Genomic DNA, 12684 nt, shown 5'->3' on the forward strand with positions numbered 1-12684 from the left:
AACAAAACATTGAAGAAGAAACCTCCCAGCAGCCTCTAAGCATTCGCATGGCCAGTGTCTAACAGAGTAAGACATCCCAAAGATCTAAAAGATAGTCCTTGCCTTTGATGAAACCAACACCAACTCAGATGATGGAGTGGAAATACCCCTGTGGATGAAGTAGAAGAGGAGCTAGTCTCGCAGGAGCAAAGGAACAGCACCATAAGTATATGCTACACACATAGCACTCACTAATGCTTAAACATAGCTCTGACATACACACACCCTTCTTCCTGCCACAATAGTGCAACAAAAATATTTTAAGGCAACATCGTGAGCTGGTGCTTCAACAGACACACACCCCACACTCCTTAGCAGTTACACATGGCTCCTGCATTCTCTTGTAGCAACCAACCAGATTCCAAAGGGGATCAGCTTTGCCACATCAACCAACCAATGCAAATTGTTCAAAAGTAATTAAGCAAACCAACTAATTTCACCACAAAGTCAAGAGCAATAATGGCCACCACTACACCCCCTTTGTATATTGGGGAGGACTGCCACCAATCCCAGGAAAGATAGCTCACCGTAACCAGGATGGCCTTTTCATAGACATGACCAAACTATAGTATTCCCTGATAATGTTGAGGCAGCAAATACCATAGACAATGACCATTCCAAAGCCACAGATGATGACCATTTCAAATTCACCATCCACAAACAACAAGATTTCACACATATCATGGACTGGATCCAATGCTTTAGCACTTACATTGCAGTAGTATCCTGTGCCACACCTGAATGTATTGGAAAGGGGTGTAGTTTGTGCCCACATGCCTTATTTTTGTAAGCTCAGTCACAAATGTATCTGCAGATGATTTCCCTTTGATTTCAACAAAAGCATTGCTGTGATTTGTATGCGATCATCATTGTGGCATAAATTATGCTAATTGGCTACCTCCCAAATTTCAGGGTTTAACATGATTTAGTAATTGTACTTCACCAAACCCTCACTTTTAGCAAAGAGGCAGGCGGCTACCTGCAAGCATGACAAAAAATGCACTGGAAAACTGCTTGTGTCTATGCTCCACTGCTACCAATGGTGGTGGAACGGGGATAACACATGTCCTTCAATAATGAAAAGTGGGGGGCGTGCAGTGCCTCCCAAAATTGGCTTGTAACTTCTAAGAAGTTACAACAGCATAAATGCACAACAATTAGACTAATGAACAGTGCCAATATATATGGGAAGGGGAAGTTACTAAATCAACGAATTACATAAAACACATGGCTTTAGTGAAGCTTCCAATGGGACTCTCCTATACTTTTCACATACAGTTAAAGCTCATGCAAGGAATTGTTTTAAAAATATTATATGCTCTGTTGGAAGATATTACCAGAAAGTTGGGGTATTGTTTCCAGATAATTGATTGTTGTGATGATTTATTAGACTAGAGCAATGTGTTTCATAACTACACAGGATGGGAACAGCAACTGTATAAGGGTACTCTAAATAGAAAGCAGCAACTAGCACTTTGGTCAATAGATCACTACTTAATGTGCACCACATTGTAGGAAGGCTGCCAACATTTTAATGGACAAATGATCACTGGGGTACCTGTACTGTGCAGGGGTGGCTCAAGGGGGGTTTCTGAGGTTTCCGGAAACTGGTCATGTTCAGATTGAGATACTCTAATAGAGCAGTCAATCACTCTAATAAAGCACTCACAGTATTCATAGCAGCAGCTTGGCAAGCTTTATAGCTATAAATATGTACTTTATCAGTGATATTTTATATAGTTAGTGGAGGGAAGTTATTCTCAGCAGGTGATAAACTTTCTGTTTTTGTTTTTTTTGATCTTCACCCAAAAATATAGCTAGATATGCTCTTGATCAGAAACCAGTCACCAAAAATTCTGAAGCCACCTATGCTGTGATTAATTCCATGACTAAATCACATGACCTATGCTAATATATTTTGCCAATCACTCAACAGTAACTACAGTAGCCATAGTGAATAACTAGTACAATTAAGCTTGCAAACTATACACAATACCTAGTTAGGTACGTACGCATAAGCGGCATAACACATTATAAAATTTCGCTAGTAGGAGCCCATATGGAGATGGACTCATGCAGAATTAAACTGTTTGTAGGTTCTGTGGCTGTAGGACATTACACTCTGCATCTGTTAAGTGATGGACGTTCTGTCTTGGAATACCAGAGTGTTGATTGTGCAAGTACTCCCCCTCCCCACATTGTGGACAGCTTCCTCTATCATGGACTTCTGTACACAAATTGGAAAAATAATAAGCACTTTATACCCTCCAGGTTGAATTAGAATCAAATAAGGCTTATGCAAGTTATAGAAATTCTGTAAACAACGCAAAAAGAAAATTACTGGCAGAAGAAAAATGGTAAGAAAATGAGGCAAATTTTGAAGGTACGTATATCAAGAATGACTGGACTGATGTAGCTGAAACTCTGTATGGACAATGTCCTGTCCTGCAGAATGCTTCACAAAATGGGCTATATTTCTGTTTAGCTGTTACTGAGGTAAGAATGCATGAAAATTAAACTTTCTTGATTACACACTTGTCTGTCATGCATCCAAATGCATAGGCTTTCCTTAGCCACACGAAATATTGTGTGTCATGATTATTTAGCTATTTCCTGTCGATTCAACAAAACCATGAGCTACGTAAGAAACTATCCTCAAGTAAAAGAAGTTGACCGGTTTCAAATACGAAGTACTGTATTTTACAATGAAAAGTAAGTGATTTGAAGTTCAGTGTAAAATCAGTTGCATTTATTATATAAATTAATACTTACCACTTCACTTCATGGTGCTTCTTTCCACAGCACCAGTGTATTGTCCTCACCAACAGCTTGTTGAAGATTGCTTCAGGCAAAAATTTTCCCCTGAAGTAGTAAGCAATGGCGATATCATCGGTTTGTTTTGCACACAGTTCATTAGTTTGGTCATAGACAAGAAGCGATGGCACCATGTAAACCTCAGAAGGTTCTGACAAACACTCCTCCCCAGGAAATTTTGTTTCAGTGGGAACCTTTGCTGCCAGACTGAACTGTTCAAGTAAGCCCAAAATGACATTCCTGTCTTTCAGCCGTTTGCAGCAGGACAGCATAAAATCAAAAAGACTACCCTCCAGAAGTGCATATTTTTTATAGCGATCATAAGACTGTTGGAGGTCACAAGTATCAGGATAACAATCTAGCGTTGTGATGACTGTACAGACAAGGTCAGACACCTCCTCGGGCAACAGAAAAACTTCATTCTTTAAGGATTCTAGTTCAGGAAAGTAGAGCAAGATTCCCTTTTTGGTATAGTAACCAAGGACAGCACTGACATTCTGCTCCTCTATGCCTGCTTCTTTGGCGATAGCAACAGCTCTTGCTTTCTCTATCCTGACTTCTTTCAGCTCCAATATCTTTTCTTCAAAACTCAAGTAAGAAGTAGGCCTCGGAATGCAAATAACCCACTCAACAGCCTTCACAATAGTGGATCTGAGGTGATTGACCACCCTCTGATCTGGTCTGCTATTGCCAATGAAGTAAAAACAATCTTCTGGCGATCGTGGCAAATGCTCTAAGAGAGGTGTACTATGAAAGTGTTTCCGAATTTCCTGTATCATTTGCATTTTCTCTTCTGCAGTGACATCCTCAGCATGAGCACCAATCATCAGAACAACAGGAACACGAGGTGAAATTGAGCCTTTTGGTGCTTCCTCTCCACGACTGTATACAGACTGAAGTAGCACTTCAATGGTTTGCAGATTGGTCTTCATTCCTCTGACAGCAATCTTCACTTTGGCTTTTGTTGAGTGCTGTCGAGGACTCACTGGAGCATGCAAACCAATTGATGCCTTAAAGACCAGCAATGCCACATCCTCTGTTGCCAGAAACAGGAAGTGTATTTCATAGTATACTTCTTGTCCACCAATATCAAATACTATGATTCTCGTTTCATCTTTCTTGATATCCTGAGTGGCCATTATCATTTTAAGATCCTCGATTGCTTTTTGGTGGACAATAGGATTTACCGGAGGACTCTGAGGGGTTGGGTCTAATGATATTAGTGCCATTGCAGACTTCATCTCACCACACCGCTGTTTTGGTATTTCTACAACTCGTGCAGTAGCTGTTATTTTCTGCCATTTAGAAGTTGCTATTGAACGGGTAACCTTGCAGGAACTTATGGAGGCACCAACAGTGGTCTCCTGGTTAGGTAGGAACTTCTCATTCATGAGGGTATTGATGGTGCTGGTCTTCCCTGCTCCCTCAGCACCAAGGGTTACCAGTTTAAACTGGTTAGAAGAACGGGAACCTTTCTTAAGTGCCTCTCTGTATGCATTCAAAGTCTTTTGATCAAATTCTTGAGCAGGTGATTTATCTTCAGTAGTTGGTTGATCTTCAGTCTGTGGCTTATCTTCAGAAGATGGTTTAGATTCAACATCTGCATTAATATAAAGAGAATAGTGTAGTGAAAAATGAATTCTATGCATTATAAGTACAACAGTATAGAATAGTAAGGATACATCTGTTAAATTTGAGACATGATATAGCCATACATAAGTAATGTTGTCATGATTCATTAAAAATAATTATCGCTAGTTAAAATCTAGTGTCCAGCATAGGGAAACATAAAATATACAGCAATATCGTTTATATACTTATTTTCTTATGAGTAACATTTGTGGCTGTAGTTCAGAATCACAGACAAAATTTATAGTACAAAGTTTCATAGTGGGTGCGGCAAGTGAACGTGTGATGATCACTCTGACCAGGCTGCCTACAATGAAACATCCTGCAGGATGACACCTTTGCAAGTGAGAAAGAACGGAAAATTACGCTCAACTACTCTAATAGAGCATACAGCTACCTTACCAGGTGATGAATCATGGGGACAAGATCATTTAGTTGCTATTGCAGTCTTCAATGTGTAGGGAGACACAGACACATTTTCACTCCTTGGTAACTCTACAGGGACAGCTGAAACTTCCAGAAGCTCTATTACTTTATATCCGTTTAACTACCCTAATAGAACACACATGACCTCTAATTGAGCAACCACTCTTCGTATGAAGGATTCACCTGGGCTATGCTGATGCCTTAATTCTGAAAGCAAATAAAATACAACTCTTCTCTATCCAAAAACACATGCTGGTGTTGACCTTCTTGCTCAGTATTGCTGATTAACTTGAATACCCATACTCTGCACTTTGCTGCATACACACTTTGTCATGCAATAAGTAAACAACACAACAATACCCTGACTAAGATGTAGAAACAGAACCCCAATTCAGTTACTCAAATTGATAACACTCTAAATATATACCACTATTTGTGACAAATGCAAGTTGAATTAGAATTTAGCTCATTGTGGTGATGCACCAACTATTGGTAAACTGATCCTCATACCACACTCAGACACTTTATGTTAGTTCATGCAACATCATCCAAATGAAGTAGAGTTCATCCCAATTGTGGTATTTGTCTGCCGCTCAAATCTAATTCTTTTATGTATGTGCATGATTGTGATGGGATCTGCATGAGTACTGCACAGATGCACAGAAATTCCAGTGCACAAGGCCAACCTACATTTTATGCGTGCACATCAGTAGCTATGCATAATCATGACTCCATTGGTATGTAATGATGTGATTACTCCTTGATCATTGGTAAATTTAAGTGTATTCACACAATAGCACATAACAATTGTCTTAGTATCATGTGCATTTTGCGTGGGTTAATGGGCAAAAATTGCTTGGCAGCACAAGACTGTCAAACTAGGACGCAGGCCTTTGAGAGTGCCCATATCCTGTTGTTCGCCATAAATCATCAAGATTCTTCTTAAATAATGCTACTGTTGGTGCAGAAATAACATCTACTGGAAGAGAATCCCACAAATTAACTACTCTGTTGGTGAAAAAATTATGCCTCACTAGCAGCCGAGATCGAAATTTAAAGAGTTTATGGTGGTGACCTCTGGTGGTATCCGTATTACTCAAAATGAAAAATGAGGTAGGATTGATGTCATAGTAACCATTTCAATATCTTGTAGGCCTCATTTAGATCTCCCCTTTGACATCTACAGTACAGTGAATATAAACCAAGTCTCTCTAGACAAGTTTCGTATGGTAAATCAAATAAACTTGGTAATAATTTAGTGGCACGTCTCTGTACTTTCTCTAGGAGATCAATATCTTTGCTAAGTAAGGGCTCCAGACCTGGATGCTATACTCCAGGTGAGGTCTGACATACATTTTGTACAAAAAAGTCAACAAGTCAACAGAAATAAGTTTGAAGGACCTTCTTAATAAACCAAGAAGTAGCATAGCTTTTGCTGCAGCCTTCTGACACTGTAGAGATGGTTTCAAGTCTTTAGTGCACCAAATACCAAGATATATTTCTTCTTGCACTTCTGTGATTTCAAAGGGTAAGTTGGTGGAACTATCCAGCATAGAGTACGTGAACGGAGCAGAGTTACCAATCTACATCAGCTTACATTTAGCTATATTGAACCGAAGCAACCATGTGTGAGACCATTGCAACAATTGGTCAACATCACTTTGCAGCCTAAGGTGATCATCAAAGCTCTGAATAACAGAATAGATTTTTGTGTCATCAGCAAACGTTCATACATTAAGGTCTAGGATGTCATTGACATATAATATAAACAACAGGGGCCCTAAAACAGACCCTTGGGGGACTCTACTCACCACCTGAGCCTAAGATGACAAGTGACCATTCAACACAACTCTTTGGAAACGGTTGGAAAAAGTTTGATAGCCACAAAGGCAAATTACCGCAAACACCAAATGCCTCCAACTTAGAGATCAATCTATGCTGAGGTACAGAATCAAATGCCTTACTGTAGTCTAGAAATATGACATCAATGTCAAATCCTTGATCCAAAGCAGAAGTCCACTCTTCAAAAGTTGATAACAAGTTAGTAAAATAGGACTTCTTGTTAACAAAATCATGTTGCTCACCATTAATATGCCTTGCCCATCAAGAAAGGTAACCAATTCAGAACATATGATAGATTCCAGGATCTTAACAACTAAAGATGTCAAACTAATTGACCTGTAGTTGGAAGCTTGGTTTCTTTGACCTTTTCAAAAAAAAGGAACAACGTGTGCCTGTTTCCACTCATCAGGGAGGACACCACTAGATAAGGATTGACAATACAGAATGGTTAAAGGTACATAAAGTGTGTTAGCACAAGCTTTTTAGATGTAAGAATGTATACCATCTGGGCCAGGAGCTTTGTTAACCTTGAACTCAAGTAGCTTCTGAAGAACCGTTGACTCTGTTATGTTAATATCACAAATGCTATCTTCAGACACAAATGAGGGAACAGGCATACTAGATAAATTTTCTCTGGTAAATGTTGACTCAAAGAATTGGTTTAGGATTTCAGCCACCTCCTGATCATCAGCAGTGAGAGAACCATCACTCTTTTCCAATGGGCCAATACTAGGTCTAATTTCTGTTTAGACTATACAGTGTTTTTGGATTAGAATGTAGGTTGTCTAACAAGGATTGTTCATAAGAATTTCTAGCAGATCATATCTTACATTTGACATCATTGTGTTTTGCTGCATAGGTGGCATAGTCAGATCTTGATTTGGAATGTTTGTATTTGGTAAAAGAAAGTTGCTTAGCTTTAATGGCTTTAGAGAGGTTTTTGGACCACCAAGGAGGAGTAGGTTTATTATTCTTAGGAATGGAAGTCAGGATGTATTTAGCGATGGCATCTTGAACTGTCACCTTAAACACATGCCAGTCATTATGAACATTGCCAGACAGAACTTCAGACCAGTTGATACTCCCAAAGTAATCATTTATAGCCTTGTAATTACCTTTCTGTAGTTGTACATAGGGACACTCTTTTTGGAACTTAAATTTCCACAGTAAACAAACATGGTCACTACTACCTAGAGGGGATAGATGTGTGACTTCATCAATAGAGTTCGGGTCAAGGGTAAATATTAAATCCAAAAGTGAAGATTGTTGGCCTTGTATGTGACATGTACCACTGGCAACTAGCTGGACTAAAAAACTTTCTTGAACAGTGTCAAAAAATGAGAATGCTGCAGAACTATCACTACCAGTGCAATAGATTTCAGCCCAATTGATAGTTGGAAAATTAAAGTTGCCCATAATTAAAAGGTGGGTAAAGTTGACTAACTCGTAAAGTCTACCAATGATAGATAATAGCTTTTTATTATTTATTTTAGATGAGATGGAGCTCTATAAATGACACTAACAAGGAGAACTTCAGTGGAGGAAAGTCTGACTAAACACCACAAGGAATTCTCAAAACATACATCAGATAGAACTTTACATGGAATAGCTGACAGTGAAGAATGTACATAAAGCACAACCCCACCACCAACTCCAGTTGGTCAATTGTCACTGAAAAGGTTGTAACCATTTATACAGAGTTCAGCATCGCCAATGGAACTGGTACACCGAGACTCTGCTATTCCAACAAACAGTAGAGAATGATCATACACAACTGCTTGTAGTTCAAGAAACTTATTCATAATACTTTGAGTGCTGGTAAAAAGACAAGTAATAGCAGACACGGTATAGCTAGACATATTCTAAATCTTCTCATGATGATTATCAGCGGGGATGGAACAACTCAGTTGTTCTTCCACACTATCTTGCCATTTTTTATCCTATAGTTCCTTCCATTTATCATGATGTTTTACCTCGAGTTTTTGCTAATACTTGTGCAGGAAACACCTAAGAGAGTATGTAGCTGACAAGGGATCGCAGTAACTTTAGAAGACACAAGTGTACTTTGCACTGTCAATTTGAATTGTTGTATCTATAGAGCAGTGGCCGTTATTGAATGGCTGAATGGATGGAAATGAGAATAACCTATTTTGTATGTGGTTCGGGATTCGGGATTTCTAAACATTTCATGGATTTTTCTTTTTTCTTTTTTTAAATCTTTGAAATACAATGGAAATATACACATAACAACAAATGCTACAATTAGAATCTACAAAACAAATTACATAACCACAACAAAAAAATACAACTACGGGAAAAGGGGAACAACAAAGAGAGAACAACTACAGGGAAAAGGGAAAGTTATCATCACTACCTTGCAGAGCCCAATACCTTAAAATCATTTGAGCATTATTCATCCATAAACAAACAGAAAGTTGTTAAAGTAAATTTCTTCTGGCCACTTTAGGTGAAATTCTACTACGGGTGGTGGTATGATCAGCAATAACCACCAAAGCAAAAGGTGTCCATATTCCAAAACTTTCCATAATTAGTGGAATGAAATCACCTCCTTCCTTCTCCACAATAGCAAGGTGCTTTGCATCTTTAGCCACCTCTCCAGCTGCAGCAGCCACGCCAGCACAGGAAGCAGAGGAAGAAATATGAGCAGGCTGAGTAGTGCTGTGGACAGAGACATTGAAATAGGCAGGACGACCAAGTTGATAATCAGGGTGGAAAATGTCTTCTGGATGTGAACTGTCATCAAAAGAGGCACATTGCTCTTTAAGAACTCCTTGTAATAAAGCATGATAAAGGATGTTAACTAAGGCATCATGGTGATGGATTCTCATAGGACCATGAGAACAGCCTAAAAGATGGTTACCAAATCAATCTATAGAAGATAGGCATGTACACAATGGGGAAATGGGAAATGGAGAAACTCCAAGCCATAGACACAAACCAACAATGAACTCTGGACCGGGGATAGCTAAACCAAGAGAGGATGAAGGAATAGCTTTGAGTCAGCCACTACTGGTACCAGAAGAGTGAGAAAGGGCAGTCAACCGAGCTGGGTCCCGAATACTGCAAGAAGCAAAATGATGATTGAATTGATGCTGATCTAAAGCAGATTATGCTGTGAAGCTGAAGAAATGGGAATGTCAGAGAACATTGCAGCAGCAGCATCTTCATCAGGGAAATCAAGCTGATCCGAAGCAATAAACAGAAGTCTAGAAGCTAAATCACAGATACTATTGCATGAACCCAAAAAAGCAGCTGCAGCAGACTGGGTGGATTCTCATAGACCTAAACCACCTAGGCAGAAAGTCAAGCTGGCTTGGTACCAAGATGGATCAGAAAGACTGCAATTCATAATATGGCTGACACATTTGCAATGATTAAGGTCAAATTAACAAAGAAATGGTTGTAACACAAAAGAAGGAAGTGTTCTAAGTAGGTGGATAATCTTGCAGCTGCTGAGCCAACTTCGCAGAAGATGAAGTTCCACTTCACAGTCTTCCAAAAGAGGATTGAGGACACCTTATCTATACGACAACATAAATACTTTCTAAAGAAAACATTGTCTCCCCAAAGTGCAGATCCTAATAGCTTTAGACCATCAATTCTTAGCCAATGCAACAATATTCACCAAACAAAAAGGCTGGTTCTTTGATTTGTTGCTTACAGTCATTTCAACTTGAACGCTTGCTTTATTAAATTGCCAAATATGTACTTGTTTTGATGCATGACCCTGTGATGGTCCCACATGTTATGATCAAACAGTTATAATCCAGTATGGTCAATTGTTCATCATTTATTATCAATGAGAATTAATAAAACACATGTGAGGAGGGGTTAAGTTATTGTACCATACATATTGCAGGCTAATAAGCCATAGTATATATAGATGACCACAATACCACACACTGTACAGTGTAGTTGGTGATTGTATGCTTCAAGTGCTCACTTGTTAGTTAAATTGTACATAAATAATGTTATACTTTGAGAGCTTTTGTAAGCGCACGTGCTTAACAGCCAAACTACTGCAGTATAAAGCCAGTGAAACTTTTAAGAATGTAATGTTTCACTTCTCAAGAACAAAAAGGTCATGTAAATTGCTCTAATAATTTAGTAGAGAACTTACATTACTATATATATCACTATCTTCTCATGCACTGTACAGTGATGGAGGAAGTGAGGGGGGACTGGCCCTAGTATAGAATTTCTGGCAGCAAGGGGTTTGGGGAACGCAGCCCCCCAAAAAGCTGCCATTTTAGCTTTCATGATGTTGCATAGTTCACCAAAAGAGCTCCAGTCAAAAAAGGCAATTAAAATTAATTCCTTAATAGATACCAGCGTGATATTCCCTATAGGCCAGAGTGACACTGCAACAAAATTCACCAACACTTCACCACAAGCGGGTTACGAAACCTTCCAATCCAGCAGCAAAACACAACTGGTATAGCACAAGCCAAGACACTATATACCTTGCTTCAATGCCACAAAACTTTCACATACAGCCTTTCTTGTGTTTAGAAGCACTGGTGAGACTCTGTCCACAAAGTTAAACAGCAAAGCCTCAAAGTTTTATTCATTGAGATACTGTCTGAACTTTCAAATGCCATTTTCTCTACATATACTAAAAGCACTTTGGAATGGGTTAATGTTTATTATGCAATCACATTAACTGTTTCTTGTTGGAATAAGCTGTAGATGATGTTTAACCTCTCTATAAATGTGAACATGCACCTTACAACTACCAACACACAGTTCACCATCATCTTGATGTACAAAATTTACTACACCCTAAAGAAAGTGAATAAATACCTGGCTGTTATCATTAATTGTAACTTCTACCGGTCAGACTATATTGCATGCATTTGTAATAAAGTGCAAGCTTGCATTTCTGCTTGCAAAAAAGTTTTGAAACAATGTTCTTAAACTGATGCCAAAAACACAAGCATACTTCTCTTACATCAGACCAATAATTGAATATGCATCCATACACCATGCACTATGAGAGATATTCAGAAACTGGAAATGTTATATTTTAGCATCGAGCTGCTTGTTTTGTTTTAATTAATTCTCACAATATGCGATATATATATATTATATATGTATGATAAACAAGCTAACAGTGAACTTACACTTTGAGATATGTGACCCAGTCTGACAAAAACAGTCTTATTGCCTATTTAAAACTATCGAGAAATTCTGGTATTAAGTATTCAGTGTGTTGTAGCTTGCCAATTGTAGAAGCTAAGTGTACCAAATTTTCACACAATTTACAATTTCTTACCTTCAAGAGCATCCACAGTAGAAGTAGCCAACACTTAAGTTTTCTGTCATTTAAGATAGTTTTTATACTGAGGTTGACTGTACCAGGCGAGCTCCAAAAAGGGAGGGCTGGAGGAGGGAAAGGGATTGTTTGAAATAATTAAAGAGGAAGGAGTAGGGATGAATTGGGCCAAGTTATGAGCCATTAAGGTCTCAAAACTGGCTAAAATGAAAGGACATTTACAGCACATGTCTTTATTCAACTCCACGAAGCTGTATACAGCCACACACAACCATCCCCAGACTCCATTGGGGCCCCAGACTGCTCGTACAAATTGCCAATGTGCTTGGGAAAAGCAGCCAGAAAAAACAGACCACTCAAGTCCGGCTGATTTTGATTGTGAAATTTGATAGTTTATTTATGTAGCTTTATGTTCTTGGTGAAAGATCAAATCTGCTATCATGGGTGATAAGACCAGTTTTGCCAGACCCAGTCACATATTGGCAGTACAAGATGTTAACTCATCATGTTAGTCTAGACTTTATGTTATAGTTAAAAGCACCACCTTGTATATGCAGAGAATACAACACGAATGGTGTGTCTAGTCTCGTGTGCCAGACGGTTTGTGTGGGGGTGGTAAATAAACCATCTGGTCACTG

At 38.8% G+C, this 12684-nt stretch overlaps 2 protein-coding genes across 3 annotated transcripts in view; both read right to left on the reverse strand.

The window, feature by feature from the left end:
* The window catches only part of LOC136257287 (CAAX prenyl protease 1 homolog), a 217290-nt gene that overhangs the window by 82514 nt on the left and 122092 nt on the right, over nucleotides 1-12684 (reverse strand). The gene's annotated exons all lie outside the window — the stretch shown is intronic.
* The window catches only part of LOC136257282 (uncharacterized), a 138781-nt gene that overhangs the window by 30641 nt on the left and 95456 nt on the right, over nucleotides 1-12684 (reverse strand). For both annotated transcript variants that reach the window (XM_066050380.1, XM_066050379.1), the window contains exon 10: nucleotides 2812-4453. In XM_066050380.1, coding sequence (XP_065906452.1) covers nucleotides 2812-4453 — 1642 coding nt within the window. The remainder of the gene's footprint in view (nucleotides 1-2811; nucleotides 4454-12684) is intronic.

This window comes from Dysidea avara, chromosome 6 (genome assembly GCF_963678975.1).
Source record: "Dysidea avara chromosome 6, odDysAvar1.4, whole genome shotgun sequence".
NCBI classification, from domain to species: Eukaryota; Metazoa; Porifera; class Demospongiae; order Dictyoceratida; family Dysideidae; genus Dysidea; species Dysidea avara.